This window comes from Apium graveolens, chromosome 9 (genome assembly GCF_009905375.1).
Source record: "Apium graveolens cultivar Ventura chromosome 9, ASM990537v1, whole genome shotgun sequence".
NCBI lineage: Eukaryota > Viridiplantae > Streptophyta > Magnoliopsida > Apiales > Apiaceae > Apium > Apium graveolens.
The window spans coordinates 144,445,127-144,466,558 of NC_133655.1; the positions used below are offsets into that span (position 1 = coordinate 144,445,127).

The window sequence follows — 21,432 nt, forward strand, 5'->3', positions numbered from 1 at the left end:
TAATATATAAAGTTTACTATTCTAGGTAAGTTTGTGTAATGTTAAGAGATGGGAGGGACTTCCACCCAAAAAAAAATGAAAGTGTAAAGAATTGATTAGAACGGAGTAATATTTTAAAAAAATCAAGTGAAATTATTATCTAATTTTTGAATTCAAGACCAGGAAGGATTAAACAGTGATTTTAAAATCTATATTCCGGTACTGTTTGAGTTCGTATTAAAAACCGGGGCAGGGCATAATTTGGATCTTTAAAATTGGGTCAGAGTGGATTAAAAAGAGTAAGGCCCAGTAACAGTATACAGTCTGTCCAACAAAACGTGGCGCACTCATACACATGCCAGCACATTGACAACACAGTCGAGTCAGCGAGTTCTATCCTTTCTCTCCACTCACCACTCTCACTCTTCACGCGTTATTCATGCCCAAAAATTACAAGGCTTTAATCCCCATCCTTGTCGCTGTAGAATTAAATTGGAGGTAGTAATATTTATTTATTCACTATTTTCAACTCTTTTTGTTTTTGTTTTTTATATTAACATCTCTACATTCATTTTAATTGTAATCCCAATTTCACTATTATATATGACATCCTCGTCTTCTTTTAACAATTTGCGTGCTTCATCACAGGTTTGTTGCCCCCTTCTCAGATTTTTGGGATTCAATTTGGTACCTATATATACTTTACACACTTATTTTTCACTTTAGTTTGTTCATTTTATTGGTTATGTTTTTTTTTTGAAGAAATTTTATTGGTTATGTTGAAATAATCTTGTTAGTGTAAACTTTCCCTGCACATTATTATTATTCTGGAAGTAAGATTGTGAATATTATTGAGATTTTATAACGGTCCACTCAGTACGGGTGAGCGGGAGTGTTAGAATTATAATATTCGTCGCTTTTACTGATACATTGTGTAAGCTAACTCGAGTTTTAAATTGATGTTTAAGTGGTATTCACCTAATGCTCCATTTCTTATAGATTAAATTGATTAACTGTATCTATTAAGTACATCTTTTTTGGCAAGGTTAAAGATGTTGATTGTCAAGTTTATAGTTAAGTAATTTATGCAAAACTGAGTAGTTGAATAGATTGTCACCACTATACAATTTGATGTTTGGGGTATAAACTCGAGGGATTAGTCAGCCACTAATGTCTTCCGCTAGAGATGTTATAAGGGAATATTAAACTTAAATTGCATTAAGAGATAACCAATCCCGGTGCTGTTGAAAGTTGCAATGCAAAGAGACCCAGCCAATCCCTTTTTTCAGTAATAATAATATATCTGGCATTAATAGAGTGTGTTTAAATTGATTGTTTTTTAAGAATCTCTCAGACTTAAGATAAAGAATTGATCAGTTGCAAATTTAGATCCCTAACCTCATTGATTTGACGCTGTATATAAGGTACATTTTATTCTTCTTAATCGATTGAGATTGGACAAATAATATAAACTTGGTTTACGGTAGCATAACATAAGTAATTCTCTACTGCTTAAAACAGTACAAAACACTCTGAGTGAACTTGCAGAGTCGTTTGACATGACATAATAAATCTTGCATGATAGTATTTTAAGGTATTATTGGTTATCTGCTGCCTATGATAAACTTATGTGAAATCCTATTTTTGGTGGCATTAGAATATACGTTAAATTTTATGGTTATTGGATATTGTAATTCAAATTTATCGTACTGAAGACTCATGTCTTGATGATCATCCAGGATGAACCGAGCCAGAGACCGGAGGTTTCTGCATTTAATACTGGAAATTCTTCTCCGCTCTATTATCCCTTGTTAGAATCCAAGAACATAGAGGTTTGTTTTCTTTAGCATGTATATGATGTTCATCACTTGATTACTGATAGACCATAAGCTATACATTTAAGATATGCACAGTAATTTTCTATAACTCGTCCTTGATGTGAAGAGGGCAGTCTGTAATTTGTGCTATTTTAAAGTGGTTATGTTGCTAGTTATCTGTGGGACATCTTACCTTATGCGTATTGTACGAAGCATCTACCATTTCAGCTACTCTTGCTACGTATCTTAGAGGAAGAAGTTTCTATACGAAGCATTTGGTGCAACCAATTTTTGTTAATAATTTACTCTTGCTAAGATTTATTTCATTATTACTTTTCGTCTCAAATGTGGCATGTTTTTTACGTTGCGTTTCGGGTAGTGATGAAAACAGTTTGCGTGCCGAGTCATGAGCTGCATTTTTTAGGGAAGCTTGTTGATGCAGGAAGAGATGTAGCGAAATTGTTAAGGTGGCTTAGTGGGCTTTTGAAAGCTTTTTTTGAATTATTTACTGTCTGGTTTGTATCATATCTTTAGGGTCCATAGCATGTATCCGGGATCTTAGTAATACATGCAGATCTAGGTCCTACTTGTTTCTACTTTCTTAATGCTGATCAACTGCATTATTTTTCAGAAGTTCTCATGTGTCCTTGAAAATAAACTCAATGGTAATGTAGGATAAAGAATTAAAACAATAAATGGGATAGATTTATTGGATTAACCACCAACCACATACGAATTATTACCCCTAGGATTTGTTAATCGTAGATCCCAATCCCTGATAAGGGACACAAATTCTCAATCTCAAGAAATCAATCAAGTCTGTCAATGATGAAATATTACGTGTCCTTATATGGAGCATTACAACTCTAATATTTGACCAACAAGTAAAATCCTAACATTAAGAAACAGTTTCGCCCTTTAGAAACAGGGAGAGGGCTAACCGTTACAGCCTGGTTGTTAGGTTACACATTAACTTTTTTGAAGTGGTTATAATCATAACTGGCTTAGAACCATGCCAAATATGTTGTCTTATGAAGGAAATGTTTAATATAAATTTATAGAAACTGAAAACTTGGGCAGTTGGACTTATTAAAAGATTACTTTATAATAGTATTATATTTGCAAAGAATATCTGCTTTACACACATGAGTATATTGTAGTCGCAAAAATATCTAAGTCGTATTTTATTTGCAGAAACGGATGATGGAAGCACAGTCTGGGTCGCATACTGTCAGATCTCATGGATTTACTGTGGCTAGGACACACATGCATGACTGGTTCATATTGATACTTCTGGTGGTGATGGATGGCATTCTAAATATAATTCATCCATTTTATCGGTATGTTGGAAAGGATATGATGAGCGATCTCAAGTTTCCCTTAAAAAGTAACACTGTTCCAGTATGGGCTGTTCCTGTGAGTTATCCTTTGTCGTCACCATCTCTTTATCACTGTTGCATCTGTGATCACAGTAGCAAAGTGACTAACATATCTTGTATCAAATTTTTCTTGGGTTGATAGATATATGCAGTCCTGTTGCCAATGGTCATTTTCCTCATCTTCTATTTTCGTAGGAGAGATGTTTATGATCTTCATCATGGTGTATTAGGTGATATTCTTTGATCTTAAGACTTATGCCGGTCTTATTGAAACATTAATCATCAAGTAAATTAACAGTTGTTTTGATCTTATCTTATGGCAGGCCTCTTATTCTCTGTTCTAATAACTGCGGTTATAACAGATGCAATAAAAGATGCTGTTGGTCGACCCCGGCCAGACTTTTTCTGGCGTTGTTTCCCAGACGGAAAAGATGTATGATGCTATTAACAAGCAATACTCAGAGATCAAACCTCTTCGCTTTAAGCAATCGTGCTAACTGCTAACTTGGAAATTTGGCATTTGCTCATTTTTGCAGCTTTATGATAAATGGGGAAATGTTATCTGTCATGGTAGCATAAGTACTGTAAGAGAAGGGCATAAGAGTTTTCCAAGTGGACATACTGCTTGTGAGCAGCAATTTCTTCTAACTCTGCTTGATTATTTTATTTTCCGCGATAAAAAGTGACTGCATGTTAATTTTAATGAGGTTTCATGTCGAATATGCAGAATTTAAATGATTATGATTGTTTTGCATGATATTGTAGCTATGTCAAATGCACATTTCCAGACCACCTCTTAGCTTGTAAATTGAACGATTGCAGGGTCATTTTCTGGGCTGGGATTTCTGTCACTCTATCTATCTGGAAAAATTAAAGCATTTGATCGTGGAGGCCATGTTGCAAAACTCTGCATTGTTTTCTTCCCACTATTAATTGCATCCCTTGTTGGGATATCTCGAGTGGATGACTATTGGCATCACTGGCAGGATGTTTTTGCTGGAGGTCTCATAGGTAGTTCAACTAATGTTTCAGTCTTCATTCTTAAGTTAATGCTACACAGTGGTGAATTTGTTTGTAAAAGCTAAACGTTAGTCCTTTTGCAGGTTTGACAATAGCCACATTCTGCTATTTGCAGTTCTTCCCACCTCCCTATCATAGTGAAGGTATCCTTCTAAGTAAATTATGTAGTATATGGTTTTATCAGTAGAGAGTTCTCTCTTAGTTATGGTTGTAAATGTGTTGAAATGTCATAGCAGCTCAGTGTTCAATTCGATAGAAGTTTGTTCGTGTTTGAATGAGGATAAAAAAAACTGATTTTGAGCTCAACCATAAGCGAGCCCAACTCGAATAAGTATATTGATTCAATAAACTTCATCAGTAGCTTGATTAGATTTTCTGCAAAAATGTCCAAAAAATGCTTGTCACCTAGCTAGCTTATGCCTTTATCCTAACTATAAAGCATAGATATGCTCCACCAAGCTAGCTTTATCCATGTATTTATTTTTTCACCCAGTACCTGCCCACCCTGGAAGCTATGCCCCAGGCACAAATCATCAACTGTAAATTATTCTTAACAAAGATCTGAGGTCTGCTTATCTCTGGTGGAATATGCATCAACTTGATATCTTAAAGAGGCAGCTTGGGAAGAAAGTACATAAACCTACTCATAGCACCATGATTAATACATCCAAAGATGGTGCTCCTATTATCATTTTAATGTGATTATATATTTTAGACTGATCATAAGACGTAATAAAGTTGTGTGTTTTAACATCTGCTAACATATGTTTTGTAGGTTGGGGTCCCTATGCATATTTTCGAGTGTTGGAGGAATCACTAGTAAATGGGCGTGTCCCAGATGCTGCAAATACCCGCACTACACAGCTTGGAGTCTCACAAACTGAGCTGCAACAAAATGATACCCGCAATACACAACTTGGAGTCGCACAAACCGAGCCACAACAATATGATAGAAATTTCAGAGGAGGAGCTTCAAATGGTTCTGCCACTCAGCAGATAGTTGTAGATTTAGAAGCCGGGCCTGGGAGGAGCTAGTGTTGAAGTACAGTTATCTATCCTCCTCATATATGAACACAAATGTGAATATTACTCTTTTAGCTTATGTTTTTATAGAGGGGGAGTGGTGGTATCAAGTGAATAATGATCTATGGTGTGCCTTAGCTTAATTTAATGTGATACCGAGATTAGCTCATCAATTAACTGTTTTTAAACTTTTTGCTTCAAACTATTAAGTATATTATTTTAATAAAAGATTAAGTATAAAGTTAGAAATACTTCTGGGGAATTCCAAACATGTAACATTATATTCAGAGGAATAAAATAAAAGCCATCTTTCGTAATTCCCCTTATATATATATATTAATATAAAATAAATAATCCAAATGAGGATATTCTCCAACTGAGAGAAAAACCTTAAGAATTGTTATTTTTCTAAATATGGTATGTGTTTAGTTCAATAAAAAAGGTCGAATGATTTGACACCCGAGTACCTGACTGTAATTTTAATCAAGTATTCCTGTATTAGTTAAATTCAAGGGGCAACTTTAAGTTTAAGGTCATTTTATATGTACTTGATCAAATTATATTGGAATTAAGTAGAGTCGAACTTCAAGATATCAAAATATGGTGACTTCAATGAATATACACGTTTTTTTTTGTTATTTCTGCTTATTACATTAAATCTTGGATTATGTTATCAAATCAAATTATGCAATGCACTCCAATTTACTGAAAATGTGAGAAAATGTTCAACTTAAATTTCTAATAAACTCTTTCCTTTTTTGTCAGGATTTTCAATAATTTCTTTCAAATACTTAAAATTTCATGATTTTTTCTGATCAAATATTGAAATGGATTAGTTTTTATTTTTATTTTTTAAAAAGACTAAATAACATAAATATCTGAATCTGAAAAAGAAAGAAAAGAAAGAACAAAATTCACAAATTGGTTGTTGTTGTCATCCGATGTGGCATCATCTTGGTATCGATCTTCAAATAAACCTTCTAATTATAGTGTCATTACTCTCCAGATTATATTTACTCTCTCTCTCTCTCTCTCTCTCTCTCTCTCTCTCTCTCCATATATTTCTTAAATCATCCCCCTTTTCTGTTTAATTAGGGTTTCTCTCTATCACACTATGGCCGTGATGATTAGACTCCCCCCACCGGAAGACACCGAGGTCGTAACGACGCGTCCACCGGCGACTATCTCCGATCTAATCTCCGACGACGACCGCTCTATTGCCGCGGATTCATGGTCTATTAAGAGCGATTACGGCAGCACACTTGACGATGATCAGCGTCACGCTGATGCTTCCGAAGCTCTCTCTGCTGTTATATATCCTCCTATCTCTGATTACAGGTTATATACTTCTCCTCTGCCTCTGTATATTTCTATCTATTTGTTTCTGTGTATTTATTGTTTTATGTTGATGAATTTATCTGTATTTGCAAGTGATGAATTTCTTGGATCGATGATTGTACTTGAGTTTAAGTAGAATTTAGGAGGTTTCTTATGGACTCATTGAGAAATTGATAAGAAAATGTTGATGAGTGCTTTACGGTTGGTACGGTGACCTAGTGTTTGAGAATTAGTTGTTTTGGTTTTAATTTTAGTTTACAGAATTTGTGCTAGGAATGCATGCTAATTCTCGTTGTGACTATTTATGTCTGGTATGTTTGATGTTTTTGGTTATTTAGATTTTTTGGTTATTTTTGAAATTTAGTTGTTTCATTGTTTATTTAGATTACGGAATTTGTACTAGTGATGAATGCTGATTTACGGTATGAGTATTTATGTTAGTATATTAGAAGTATAGATTGGTTGTTAAGGACGTAATTAGGATTGAATTGCGTTTGGGAAGCGTCATGATTTACTAACGCTTGAGATGTTGTGTAAGCAGTTCTGATAAGGAGGAGCCGGATGCTGAAGCAGTTTCATCGATGCTAGGTTATCAAAGTTACTGGGATGCTGCATATGCAGTTGAACTGGCAAGCTTTCGTGAGCATGGACACACTGGTGAAATTTGGTACGTACTTTTACCTTGTTTTTTTGTTTACTTTGTAAATGCATCTGTAACTGTGTGCAACTGTGCAAAACTTTTTATATTACAAAGATGATTATATTGTCACTCTCGGGATTTCAAATATTTTGGCAATCTTAAATCTGGATTTCGGTTATTATGTAGGTTTGGGGCTGATGTTATGGAAATGGTTGCATCCTGGACCAAAGGCTTGTGCAATGACATAGCTCGTGGTCAAATGCTTAATCACGCGGATGATGGTACATCAGTACCTTTTGAACAGGGTGAAAAGGATTTACAAGACTGGAGTGTGCTTGATGTTGGGACTGGTAACGGTCTGCTGCTTCGAGAATTTGCTAAGCAGGGGTACTTTTTGAAGCTTAATAATTCTAATATCTCCTACATGTGCGGTGTGGGTGTGTGTTTTACAGTTCAATGCTAGACTTTGACTTAAATGAAATCCAACTTCAGGAATCTCTTCCTTTTTTAACAGAAGTTGAAAAATATTGTATAGCAAGTGGTGGTCCTGCTGGTTTTTTTTATATTATTATTAATGATAACTGCTGTTTGACGTTCTTGTACACTAAAAACCTTTATATTTTTGAACCCGCTTTGCATGTTTATGAATAGAAATCTATACCTTTCTGAATGATTACTGGAAATGTGAAGCTGATAATGTCAAATACCCTTTTTCGAGTTTAGGCCAGCCCTGGTTCGTTATCAGGGAGGGAACTTTTTGCGCGGGAAATAAACTAAACTTATCCCTTATTGGTTCTGGTGTTGTATCAAAAGCTTGAAGGGCGTTAGTTTTAGAGACATTTATTTAAACAAAAGCATGATTCCAAGGCATTGGACATATTGGAGGAAAAGGACTGCTTTTACTTTGAAATAAGGAAAGTTTGATGCCTGGAGCTATATAATATAGTATTTTTTGGCAGAATTCTATGCGGTGCCTCGTAATAATACTCTTTTAGGTTCTGGGCATAGTAATGGTGCGGTTTGTTTTCTGTACAAGGCTTCATTCACTACTTCTTTTTTGTTGGCTGGTTGCAATATGTTTTCCGCTTGCCTTTGTATACCCCAAGTCAACGACTATTTTCCTCCTGATTTGTTGTGATTTGATTATGACACCACCTTCTTTCATTGCTTGTTAATAGAATATCTTCAGAAAAGGGTAGAGGTTACTGAATAATAATTTAATATACTATTTAGAATGCATTTCTATCTATGTAGTTAGAGGTGTAGACCATTTGAGTATTTCACTTGTCCATGATTCCATAGTTGTGGAAAGATTCCGTAAGCTCATAGGTGATTACAGGAATGCGACAAGAGAGATTGCTTTTTGTTTATAAGCTGCAACTCTAAACATTCACGCATTGCGTTGCACTAAATAAAAATATGTGAGCATTTGACCCAAATTTGGTGGGTGGGGGAGAGTGTTGCGAGGAGGGAATTAAATTTTCTACTAGATCTGCTAAAGGAATTAATATAGACTAGATCTCATAAGGGAATTAATATTATACTAGATCTAATAAGGGAACTAAAAAACAAAACCCGATTGCCTTTGAGTCGCTAGAACCCGATTGCCTCTGCATCGCTAGAGAAGGAAATGAACAGGTTGAATAGGACTAACCTATAATCGACGCATGATGGATATAATCTTTCTTCAAATCTTCATTACTTTTATCAATACAATTTTTTTAATTTAAGAATCTTCACTTCTCTTGGATATGCATCCTTGTCCGACACCCGTACTTTAGTCCAAATAGCATAACTATATGGATTAGATTATATAATAATATTAATTATGTAAAATATTTTTCAATGTGAATTAGTTAAATAATATGTATAAACTTAATGAGTCAATAATGTTGCTATTTAATGTCAAAATTATATCTTTATTGAATACCAAGTACTCCCTCCATTCCTTTTTAGTTGTCATGTTATGACTTTTGATAGTCAAATTGACCGAAATTTGTCTGAGATTTAAGTATATTATATATTTGAAATTATTTTCAAAAATTATATCATTAAAAACTATAACCAATCTATTTTATTATGTAATTTTCAGTTTTTTAAAATAATAAACGAATAAGTTTTAATCATTGGTCAAAAGTTGGTTAAATGTGAGAACTAAAAAGGGACGGAGGGAGTATTTTTTTTTGCTAAATCCTGCATGATTGCACACCAATTCATATTTATTGATTTCCCTTGTGCCACTCGTCAAATTAAATTAACTACTTAATTTTTCTTAACCCTACTTAAATCGCGACCCCGACAAACCAACCCAAAACTGATAATACCGTTTATGATTCAGTTAGAGGTATTCAGTAAAACCGTCGAGTTTCTTTTGTTGGTTTTGGTTCTCGATAAACCAAATTCCTTTGAACCAAACGATAATTATTTAAAATTAAATATTATAATGGTACACATTCTTCTCTTTTCTAATTTTTCTTACTTAAAAATATATACCATGTGTATTGTTTTTGCCTCTAGTTCTTTCTCTAATATACCTTAATATATGGATATATCAAATATATCCATTTAAACTTATATATTAAGTTCCACATATATGATATTTGTAGCTAACACTATTCTTATTTTTTATTATATTATCTATATTCTTTGTTTCTTATTAAATTGTTAAGCTAAACAAATATAATTTATTTTTAGAAAACATAAGAATAAGTGATATTCTTTTGTTCCAGTTTAACAATGTGAAAAGATCAACAATTTAATATTAAAAGTAGCCATATAATATTATTGCAAGTTGCCCTTGTTTTTGGTTACTATTTGCAAGCAAAACTAATTTAGTATTTTGTTTGGTTTTTATATAATTGAGATTTATTCTTCACCTGAATTGTCTAAATTGTTTTATCACCATTGTAATGTAGGCATATGACTTGAGGTTAAACTGACTGGTTTATTGTGTTCGTGGATGCAGGTTCACAAATCTTATTGGAACTGATTACAGTGAAGGTGCAATTGATCTTGCTCGAAGCCTCGCTGATCGTGATGGGTTTTCCAAAATCAATTTTTTGGTAGGGCAACTATCTGAAACCAACTCTGAACTGCATTCATTTCATGATTTTATTACCTTTGTGTACCTGTTTGTTACCAAATTGTATTGGGCAAAGCTATTTTTAGTTTTTGCCACTTGTGTTTGCAGTTGTAGGCCCTTTAATTCTTAACTTCTATACTTAACTTTGAAACTTTTCAAGAGGCTGTTTTTCCAAAATTTGACTGACCTTTTTTTCTTCTTCTTACTTTATATTCCATTAAAGACTTTGATGAATTATTATGTTATTTTCTTTAATTTTTGTTCTGTTTGGGGCTTTGGGCACTAGCACCCATATACTTTCTTAAGGTTGGTTCTGAATACTGAAACATCTGCCTCATCAGTGGCAGATATTTTAGTTTTTCATATAATATCTGTAGAAAAGTGAACAGTCATGTCATGATTATTGAACTTTCGAAAATTAATGGTTATTTAATGTTGTTATCATGCCAAGCTGTCAAATTACTAGGAAGTTTAATTCATTTTATAAAAAATTACTAACTACATCTATGAAGTTTTTCTTTAGATAAGCAGGGCAGATGAGCCATTAATAGGAACAAAGTTCGTGATCTCAATGAAGGGATTCATGCTTTTAGTTTGTTCATGAGTTAAATTATGTAATGATAAAGTGATAGTCCTTTAAAATAAGACCTAAATAAAACAAACAAGCGAAATAAAAGCATGGAATATTTAGTTAGCCCGTAGGAGTCTAGGTAGCTGAATACGAAAATACCCTTGTGTAAGCCTGTTGCTACTTGTTAGGGAATTAACTCGGCGTAGAGGCATCTTTTAAATTAAGATGTGTTTTGATTTCTAAACTGGAGTTATCTCACCAAAGTGGTTAACTAATTTTTCTATGACAGTAGTTTGTAGGGTTTTGCAGTCCGAGTCATTATTTTGTTAGTTCTTTTTCTTTCAGAAAATGTAGTCATTATTTTGTTAGTTCTTTTTCTTTCAGAAAATGTAAAAGGCTACTTGCCATTCCTGTTTTTTATTTTATATTTTATAATGACTAATAATAATTAATCAGTTACATGTGGTTTGTTTATGAATATTTTCTGTTTTTGTCATTGATATAATTTGCAGGTGGATGATGTTCTTGAAACGAAGATAGAGAGAAAGTTTCAGATTGTGATTGACAAGGGAACTTTAGATGCCATCGGGTTGCATCCTGATGGTCCCATCAAGAGGTGTGAACCAAGTCATAAAGTGCTAGTTGGCTATCTGTCTTGCTCTATTTCTATCGGTCATATAAATTTACTCATAATATCCTAGCTCATGCAGTTATCTCATAGCAATTGGATTTTAGAATTATTTGCAATAGAACTGTAAATCTACATTGTGTACCTAAATTGATATTGAAAGTATGAAGGATTGAGTACTAAATGCAGCCTGCAAATTTCAGAATCATGTATTGGGATTCAATCTCAAAGCTTGTTGCTCCAGGTGGACTGCTGGTAAGCATTGTTTTGGGCAGACATATTTACTCCACGAAAATTGTTGATAGTCTGATGTCCTGATTTCCATTTTTTCTGTCTAATGATTTGCTTCAGTAGTATTCATTCTTCATATACTGGTTTGACTTTGTAGGTAATAACCTCATGCAACAGTACAAAAGATGAGTTGGTGCAAGAAATGGATAATTTCAATCAAAGAATGATTGCTGCATCCCAGGATCCTGACACCCCTCCTGTGAACCATGAAGCTGGCTGGGATCATCCTTTGCTTGGATACCTTGATCACATTCGTTCATATCCGACATTTATGTTTGGCGAATCAGTGGGGTCACGGATTGCAACAGTGGCTTTTTTGCGGAAATGAAGGGTTTTGAATGTTTTTTCTGTCTTTATAGGGGGCTGAAAAGTCGGTTTGATCATATTTTAGGGAATGGAGATGGGGAAAGAGTGCTTGACTTGTGGAATTTTATAGAATCAGCGAAAGATTTTTTTTTTGTTGATCTTGGTCGAAGATGAAGTCTTGCATCTTATGTGTAGAATTGTATTGTTTTCAGATTAATGAGATTGGATTAAATCTTGTGCTACCTGATTATACTTATTAAACTGCAATGAAACTTACGTTGAAGAAGTTTGCTGTATACCTGGGAATGGGGGAAAGCCACAAAAGAGTTGGATTGTACAACTTATTGATTAAATTTTCTATTTCAATTTAAGTTCCTGATTGTTTGATGTAGATAGTTGTGTTTTCTAAAATATTTTCCATTTCCTTCAAGATGAAAATGTTTTCCTCATTTTCCTTGGTCCTTTAATTCTGACTTGGACAATAATTTTCAAAAAAATATAATAAAAATATATTTTTATTCGCAAAAAAGATTAAAAAAACAATTTGTGTGCCAAAGAATTGGGGCACACTGAGTTGGTTCTAATTTCAGTGATTCTGTTTTACCCTCTGGATATAGTTTGCAAAACCGATACTTTGGCGAATAGGTTAATATGCCAGAATCGCAAGCGTTGATAAGTGCTACGTCTTATGTCATGGAGTGCATTATTTAACAGCCTTGCCAGAGTTTTCTTTGTGTTCTCCCGGGTAGAAACTATACTTTATAAACCCAAGCTGTTTTAATGTAGATATCTGAATAAAATATGCAAATAAGCAATTCAAACATCTGTCTTCTTCGAAGAATTCTCTCACGTTTTGAAAATGACAACTTTTGAAGTAACAAATTTGGATATCTGTATATAGTTTTGTTTTGCCACGAAAAGCCAAACTAGTACTCGGTTTTGGCAGTTCAACCAAATGCCATAGATATTGCTGGAACATGTTATAGGCATCCGCATTTGTGTATCTTTATTTTAAAATTTTCCTCCTGTTTTATTCGAAATCCTCCTACTTTAGGAATTGTTATTTTTTGTAATCCTTAGCCTGAACGTGCACAGGTTGCTGTAATTCTTTCTATTATACATACTGAATTTGAGCCCGAAATATTACAGATTTGTCATGAAAAAAAATGGTAGTGAGTTATATAAAGCGTCCCTGTCGGAGAGTTCTTGCTTAATACTCCCCCGTCCTGTGCATATTAAAAAACATAAAAATGCATATTAAAATAGATTACATGTACTTTGTAATGATATAACTTTTATAAATTTTTTTGATTCTATATTATATGAAATTTTTGGTCAAAATTGGGTTAATTTGACCACAAAAAGTCAAACAAGACAGATAAATTGGGACGGAAGGAGTATGAAATTCAAGAATACAAATTAACCCTAGAAAGTTTAGCTACTCCATTAACCTTTGTTTCCATTATTTTCAGTGCTATACATTATGTTCTATTAATGGGAGTACCATAGATGTCTGAGCAGTGTGCACCAATTTCTTTTGGAGAAGAAGAGTTGCTTGTGCATATATTTTAGCATATTGGTTCCCTCTATGTTATAAAAAACAAATTTGGATATCTCCAATTTCTTGTAAACAAATTTGGATAGCTCTTGGCTAACATGCTTCCTCCCCTCATCATGACAACGCAATACCTTTCCGGAACTAAAAAACTCCTCTTCCACATGACATGAACCCAACGATTCTTCTGACGGTATTAGCATCCGCAGGTGGTGGTGGATGGTAGGACATAGAAAAAGGTTGCTTGCTCAAGAAACGTCTCAAATGAGGTAAAATCAATTAATAACGTGTGTTGCTAAACCAGTAAATTAGGATGGTGCACTTACATATGTATTGAACCTCACCATTTGGAGAGACCTCGAAAAAACACTAATCTGTAGGAGATAAACATTTACTTTTTTTCCCAAGTCAATATCAAAATATTGTCAACAAATTTATTGAATTGGACAGTATCAGTAACTTCATAGCTATCTGAATAACAATGGGTATCCCCTGAGAACAGAAAGAGCCCAGCATCAGTTTCTTATTCATTTGAAGGTGAACCTTGTGAAGGACTTCCATCTATCATGCATTGGCACAAGAAAAAATAACCGTTAGTCCTTTCTTGTAAATGAGTCGTTATTTTTAACACAACAAGGACTAAACGTCCCTCCTATAAAAATAAACTTGTTTCCATTTTGTAGAAAGGCTACATATTTAACCAATGGTGTTTATCGTCAAGGTTGGTACCTTGCTAACTTTGTCAAGCTACCACTTCTTACTAATAAATACTTTTCTTCAAACATGTATAACATAAACTTCTATATATTACTCCCTCGTTTTTGACCAACATACCACGTTGGGCACTTGAGACAGACATACCCTTGCCAAACACTCGGACATGATACTAATTCTAGGAAGGAACAAAGAAAGGGATGCAAAAAAAAAAGACGCCTAATTTGCAAGGCTATTTACAAATTTATATTCAATTTAAGTTTTATAGTGGTTTTTTTACCATGAAATTTCGATTAGTATAACATTGCTTCAAATAAGTACATATTTAACTAATTGAAATTTACTTCTTTTACAAGAGGGAAGTAGATGAATGTGTACCTTCTCCATCTGATGGAGCACAAGGAGATTTTCGGTATCGTGTTGGTTGATGTTGATGTGTTGGCTGAACATCAAGTGAAATAAAGAATTAAGTTTTGTAATACTCCAAGTAATAACTTAAATTAGATCAGCGAAGTCATAGGTCTTGCATGTAAGTTAACTTATTTAATGACAATGGCAACTAAATGAAGCTGCCTATGCTATGCTTTGGAGCTTCTACTAATTTTCAGTGTTTTTATGAAGCAGTGAATTTGCACACAATGCGCTGAAGAGTGTGCAAAGTTATGCAAAGCACAAGGTACACACTTTGTAAAAGCATTTTATTTGTAGAACAATAACAATCAGTAAATAAAAATTAACAAGTTATAAGGTCAGTATGACTGGATTGCTGGATTGATGTGCCAAATCTCAAAACCAAACATTTTTTTCTAGAAAAGCATCATGGTCTACTACTGCAAGAAAGAAAAATGAAAAAGAAAATAAACAATACTCCTTTTCCATTCAAGTAAAACAACTGCAACTAATATTTTGAGGAGAACGATATTCTAGAAAACATCATCATGAGCTAATTTTCTAGTTGCTAGTCTAAAGGTTAAGAAAATAAACTATATTATGTTAGTTTGAAAAAGTCCGCTACCTTAATTATGGAAACAATTTCAATTTGAACAGAAAAAGAATTCTTTCACACACAGAGATAGAGAATACACAAGTTAAGCCACAGAAGACCTCCAAAACAACAACGAACAAAATACACAGGCCTACAACTTCAAATTGCAAAAACAGTGATGCTTATAACTCTACAAGCATGTAGATAAGTTTTAATGTTACAAGTTAAAAGAGAATATAAAGCAAAATAAATAGGTCCTTCAGAATATTTCTGGGCATTAAAAATATATATATATACAGAACTTGTGGAATAACACGACAAGCGCCAAACCTGTAGGGTGCACTAGATGTCTTTGACTAAAAACAAAATTAATATTCGAATTCCAAGGGACTCACTATAGATGTGCAAAATATCATATCTACCAGTAAGTAGAGTAACAGTATACAACTTCATTAATTTGTAAGCTTGCGCATTAACCAAAATAAGTCAAGGGCGACAATGTTTGATACAGTACCTCAAGTTTTGGCCTAAGTGCCTCCGGTGGCGCTTTAGGTTTCTCTGCACCTTGCTGTTATGATCCATCAGCAAAACAAAGCAGTATTTTAGTGACAACACATGTACATGCTTCAGGGAGAAGTAATGATGAGTTCAGAGTACAATGAACCTTTCCCAAAGCCCAATCAGCAGAATCAAAGTAAGCACGCTCGTGATCCTGATATCACAAATTGACCCTCAAAACAGAAAGATAAGCTCATATAAAAATATAGAGAGAAAGTGCTTCTAGGACTACCATAGACCACGAACAAATCTAACCTTAGAAATAAGTGGTGTTTTTTTTGGCACAATCCCGCCATACTTCTTTTTAATTACATCCTCCTACAGAAGACAATATGCAATAAAGAGGAAAGCTTGTGAAGGTCTTAAAATAGTATAATCCCGATAACAAAGACAAAGATGTCTATTGCGCATTACACCATTATCAGATGATCCAAAAAAAAGGGTGGTTCAACCCTTTTTAAAAGGAAGGTCGGTAGGTGAGACAACAAGAGTTCAGAAAAAAGTAATCCATAATTATGAAGTTCATGAATTGGGAAACTAACCTCCTTTTGGGCTGAATGCGAGGAACCATCTCCTTTGACTTGTTTGGCATCATCCGTTCCCGACATTATGTTTGCACCAGTAAACAAACAGTAACTGCAGTAGCATAATTCAGTCAGTAGGATGGTTTTGCACTTAATTTTATTTTCTCAAAACATTTTATGGAAAGTGTATAGCTTAAGTAATTGCAGTAGCCCAACTTAGTCTGCAAACAAAACAAGAAATGGCAGATCGACTAAAATTAATTCTCCAGGTTCTGACATTAAGACAACCACTTAAAAAATTATTTTATAATTTAATCAAGCTTAAAACCACAGAGAGGTGATAAGCCAGCTGCAACCACATCTCTCAACCATCCTTTATCTGGCGATGTCTGGAAAGTCAATGATTTAGCTACCTTTATGTGAAGAGGTTGAAAAAGGTAATTAGTGTATTACTGACAGACTTAGCAAAGTGTGAATGACAGAGCTGACTTTTAAGTAATTATTAACTTATAAGCCACTCTTAAGTTCACAAAAACAGGCCCTGAATAACATAATAGCGCATTACTTTGTTAAGACACTTGTGTTTCGATATAATGTTTGAACACATTACAATTGATCCTCCTCCCTAAGACTTTTAAAGAACTTGAAAAAAATAAAAATTGGCAAGGGCATTGAATCATTGCAGACAAAATATGAAAAACTGTATTTGACAAAATGACGCGACATCAAAACGATCCGAAAAGAAATAATTAGCGTCATGATCGCATACATCAAAGCACACTTATTTTCCATAACCTAGCCGTTTTTCTTTGTATAAGTAGCATCTAACCTTTGCATTAGATCATGAAATACTCCTGAAACTAAAGTTGAATCATCGGCTTTCTTCATATGAATTACATGTTCCCGTCTTCATACTTAAATGATTAAACAATGTGCCTTGATTTTTTGTCAAACAAAGCGAATCAAGATAGACCAAAATATAAACAAACACCGAAAGTTAAACTGATCAATACATCATAAAAAGCCTAAACATATATGAATAACATTAGGTGATCAAACAAAAACATTACAAGATTAGGACAATTATTATACAATGTAATTAGTATTTACCTGTTGACATGCACATAAACATGTAAAAAGGAATAAACAAAATGTATAAAAGTAGATTAAAAAAAGAAAGAACCTTGAGGGGGGTAGGTGATAGGAGGATGAAGATGTTAGCGTTGAATTCAACGGCGTAGATCGGAAAAATGATCAAAGCAATAAAAAGATTGAGGTAGAGCTGCACGACAGCGTATCTCTAATCATTTGTATTTATAAAGTTTTAAAACAAGTCCCCGACCCCGTCATACTAAATTACATTGTAGTGATCGTATTTTTAACTGATTTTTAAAACAGTAATCAAAATTTGGTATTCTCAAAATATGTCCAACATTTCTTTCCATTTTTTAAAATCGTTAACTTTGATTTAAATTTTCTTCGTTAACTATTTTCTTTGTCCCATTCATTTACAAATAATTTGGGCAGAAGTTAAAACAATAATTGAGAGGTTAAAAGTATAGAAAGTAGGTAATGTGATGAGATCATTAACTATTTAATGAAAAAAGTGAGTGTAGTGGATATACTTAATTTTTATATTGTAATTTTTACTAATCTTGGTCATTTTTAAAATGTATATAATTGGGAACTGATAAGTGGCATTTTATACCACTTAGAACGTCTTAAAATGGCTTAAATTGGTGTCTTGAAATCAAGTATTTTGTGTATTTGATGCGTTTTTCTAGTGTTTATGCATTTCAGGGTATTAGTTGCATTTCGGAGGAGTAATCATCAAGAATAAGCCTTGGCATGTGTTCACCATTGCGAGAGGAAAAGAACGGGCAGATTACGGCGAAGAAACGGAGCAAACCTGGAAATTTTCCAGTAGGGTCCTGCGCGCCCGCGCAGCAATGCTGAGCGGCCGCGCAGCAGCCTTGCGCGCCCGCGCAGAAATGCTGAGCGGCCGCGCAGGGTCGGGGAAAATAATATATTGTTTTAGACTTCTACTTCTGTTTGGCTTCCAACTTCTATGTAATCTGAGTTTTATGGGACTATTATATAAGTAGATTTGAGACGTTTTTCACAGGGTATTAAGAGAGGATTATGTTTTAGACTGTGTTTTGCAAGAAGCGAAGGAGATAAGGAAGAAGACCGATTTAGCACACAGCAACGAAGAGGAAGCATATATTCTTGTGATTCTTGTTTCGTTGTAACGTTGGATGCTAGTTTTCTTGCTTTGACTTATTTACTCTTGTGACGTACTATGTTTTAATATAATTAGTTTAGTTGTTATTTTCTTGTGTTCGTTTGTCATGATTTCATATGAACCCATGATGGCGATAAGTTCTATTATGGGCTAATCGTGATCGTGGGGTTGCAACGGATTTATTATAGAATTCTTTAGTTAATTGTTTAATACTTTAGTGTGTGATGATTGCATGATATCTAGTATTGGTTGTGCGTATTCGTCTTATGTGCGTCGCGAACATATAAGATAGGGTGTTAATCTCTTGTGAAGCGACAGTGGATCTTGAGATTTAGAACTTGCCATGCTAGCATAGGTTCATGTACGTTGTGCATGATTAGTGGGTAACTCTAACAGTTTTATTTGCCCTATGTAATCAAAAGGAATAACTTGTGCTTAAATCGTTGTGTTGTCAATTTCTGTAGACATATAGGAACTCAACATAATTGATGACTATTCAACTTCTATCTTAATTGTGGATGTTTGGTAGAATGGTATTAGTACAATGAAAGTTGGCTTTTATCAGTTTTGTGTTATTCGATTAATATCATCACTGTCACATGCTAAAGGTAATAACTATGGCTATAGAAGGAAGTAATAATGAAGTTGTGATCTCATGAGTGTTTTATTATTGATAAATTGCAGTGTTAGTTAAGTGGTTAATTAAGTAGTTAATTATAGTTAATATTCAACCAACAATTTTAAGTGTTATTATCTTAACATTGAGAAGTAATCATACATTGGTGAGTGAGTTAAATTAGACAATAACTTAGTCTGAGTCTCTGAGGGAACGAATTAGAAAGTATTCTATATTACTTGCGAACGCGTATACTTACGTGAATATTAGTGCGTGATTTCGCCCTAACAAGTTTTTGGCGCCGCTGCCGGGGACTCGGCGTAGTTGTTTAGTTTATGTACTTACCATCATTGGTCATTAGGACTCAGTGATTAGGACGTAGTAGTTAATTACTCTTTTCGGTTGTGTTTCAGGTACTTTAGTGCGTTTATGCAAACTCGTTCTCGTGCTCGCAAGAGGACCTTAGATACAGCTGAGGAGAAAGACGAAGTTCTTGATACACCGGGGAAGTTAGATTTTGAGGATTCGGATTCAGGAACTGCGCAGAAAGAACCAGTAAACATGGGAGATCATATTGTTCAAGCTGATCCAGCTCTTATGGATTTTTCTCGGCCTAAAATTGATGACATTCAGTCAAGCATCCTTCATCCGGCTATTCAAGCTAACACCTTTGAAATCAAGCCGGGCACTATTCAGATGGTGCAGAATTCTGTTTCTTTTGGAGGAGCGGCAACTAAAGACCCCAACATGCACATAAGGAATTTTGTCGAGATCTGCAGCACTTTTAAGTATAATGGAGTGACTGATGAGGCTATCAAGTTGAGGCTTTTCCCATTCTCACTGAGGGATAAGGCTAAAGACTGGTTACATTCTGAACCAGCTGGGTCAATCACTACGTGGCAAGATCTTGCGCAAAAGTTTCTGGTGAAGTTTTATCCAATGGCAAAGACTGCTGCTATGAGGAGTGCTCTTACTCAGTATGCGCAGCAACCTACAGAATCTATGTGCGAGGCTTGGGAACGCTACAAGGAAATGTTGAGAAAATGTCCACATCATGGAATGCCGAATTGGATGGTAATCACTGGTTTTTATAATGGTTTGGGGGCTCAATCTCGGCCCATGCTCGATGCAGCAGCTGTAGGCGCCTTATGGGCTAAGAGCTATACTGAGGCGTATAATCTTATTGAGACGATGGCTGCAAATGAGCATCAAAACCCAACTCAGAGGATGACATCAGGCAAGGTAGCAGGTATTCTGGAAGTTGATGCAGCCACCGCTATTGCAGCCCAGCTCCAAGCGCTATCAATGAAGGTTGATTCTTTGGCTACGTATGGAGTTAATCAAATAGCTATGGTTTGTGAGCTTTGTGCAGGTTCTCATGCTACGGATCAGTGTTCTCTTGTCAACGAATCTGTTCAGTATGTGAATAACTATCAGCGACAACAGCAGCCTGTGCCAGCAACCTATCATCCTAACAACAGAAATCATCCAAATTTCAGCTGGAGAAATAATCAGAATGCTATTCAGCCACTATATCAGCAAGGAGTGAGTAAACAGTTTAACCCACCTGGATTCCAGCAACCACAGCAGTATGCTACAAGACAATCATATCCTCAACAGGGAAGTGCAGCTGCACCTACTAGTGCTGATTTTGAGGAACTTAAGCTGTTGTGCAAGAGTCAGGCGGTTTCTATCAAGACCTTGGAAAATCAAATCGGTCAATTAGCCAATGCAGTGCTCAATCGTCAACCTGGCACTCTTCCCAGTGACACGGAAGTACCAGGCAGGAAGGAAGCTAAAGAGCAAGTCAAGGCTATTACCTTAAGGTCTGGAAAAGTAGCTGATGCTGAAAAGGCAAAAGAAGTCGAAGCTGAAATTCGAGATGAAGAATCTAAGCAAAGGGAGAAAGCGGCGGAACCAAGGAAGACTACTGTTGAACACACTCTGCCTGAGGCTAATACAGGGGAGAAACAGCTCTATCCTCCACCACCTTTTCCTAAGAGATTGCAGCAACAAAAGCTGGATAAACAGTTCGGGAAGTTTCTGGAGGTGTTCAAGAAACTTCACATCAATATACCTTTCGCTGAGGCTCTGGAACAAATGCCTAGTTATGCGAAGTTTATGAAGACTATTCTTTTAAGGAAGGTGAAACTGGATAACC

The 21,432-nt window shown here is 34.8% G+C and overlaps 3 protein-coding genes and 1 non-coding gene across 11 annotated transcripts; 2 read left to right on the forward strand and 2 right to left on the reverse strand.

Annotated features, from left to right (window-relative positions):
- The first annotated feature begins 342 nt into the window (after positions 1-342).
- Positions 343-5,387, forward strand: LOC141687445 (lipid phosphate phosphatase 2-like). 3 transcript variants are annotated; one of them, XM_074492724.1, is made up of 10 exons: positions 343-477; positions 628-666; positions 1,719-1,811; positions 2,991-3,212; positions 3,318-3,405; positions 3,499-3,608; positions 3,712-3,802; positions 3,998-4,186; positions 4,279-4,338; positions 4,971-5,387. In XM_074492724.1, the coding sequence occupies exons 4-10, from the start codon at positions 2,997-2,999 to the stop codon at positions 5,228-5,230; spliced, it is 1,014 nt and encodes a 337-aa protein (XP_074348825.1). In that variant the 5' UTR covers positions 343-477; positions 628-666; positions 1,719-1,811; positions 2,991-2,996; the 3' UTR covers positions 5,231-5,387. The 3 variants fall into 3 exon arrangements, with proteins under 3 accessions (XP_074348825.1, XP_074348824.1, XP_074348823.1); XM_074492723.1 differs by lacking the exons at positions 343-477; positions 628-666 and adding an exon at positions 496-627; XM_074492722.1 differs by lacking the exon at positions 343-477 and having other exon boundaries at positions 530-666.
- Positions 5,388-6,061: 674 nt separating this feature from the next.
- On the forward strand, positions 6,062-12,461 carry LOC141684654 (uncharacterized). Of its 2 annotated transcripts, XM_074489728.1 has the most exons (8): positions 6,062-6,175; positions 6,314-6,556; positions 7,098-7,223; positions 7,383-7,583; positions 10,162-10,258; positions 11,362-11,465; positions 11,681-11,732; positions 11,866-12,461. In XM_074489728.1, the coding sequence occupies exons 2-8, from the start codon at positions 6,333-6,335 to the stop codon at positions 12,094-12,096; spliced, it is 1,035 nt and encodes a 344-aa protein (XP_074345829.1). In that variant the 5' UTR covers positions 6,062-6,175; positions 6,314-6,332; the 3' UTR covers positions 12,097-12,461. The 2 variants fall into 2 exon arrangements, with proteins under 2 accessions (XP_074345829.1, XP_074345828.1); XM_074489727.1 differs by lacking the exon at positions 6,062-6,175 and having other exon boundaries at positions 6,226-6,556.
- A 1,426-nt stretch (positions 12,462-13,887) lies between these two features.
- LOC141682491 (uncharacterized) lies at positions 13,888-17,742 on the reverse strand. 5 transcript variants are annotated; one of them, XM_074487187.1, is made up of 7 exons: positions 17,594-17,742; positions 16,429-16,522; positions 16,142-16,204; positions 15,993-16,040; positions 15,843-15,896; positions 14,722-14,785; positions 13,888-14,190 (listed from the first exon to the last, which is right to left on the reverse strand). In XM_074487187.1, exons 2-7 carry the CDS (start codon positions 16,492-16,494, stop codon positions 14,153-14,155), a joined length of 333 nt encoding a protein of 110 aa, XP_074343288.1. In that variant the 5' UTR covers positions 16,495-16,522; positions 17,594-17,742; the 3' UTR covers positions 13,888-14,152. The 5 variants fall into 5 exon arrangements, with proteins under 5 accessions (XP_074343288.1, XP_074343286.1, XP_074343290.1 ...); XM_074487185.1 differs by lacking the exon at positions 17,594-17,742 and adding an exon at positions 17,240-17,486; XM_074487189.1 differs by lacking the exon at positions 17,594-17,742 and adding an exon at positions 16,824-16,845.
- Positions 17,743-20,225: 2,483 nt separating this feature from the next.
- On the reverse strand, positions 20,226-20,332 carry LOC141688204 (small nucleolar RNA R71). Its single transcript, XR_012561663.1, has one exon. It is a non-coding gene; the product is annotated as a small nucleolar RNA R71 (small nucleolar RNA).
- Between the last annotated feature and the right edge of the window lie 1,100 nt (positions 20,333-21,432).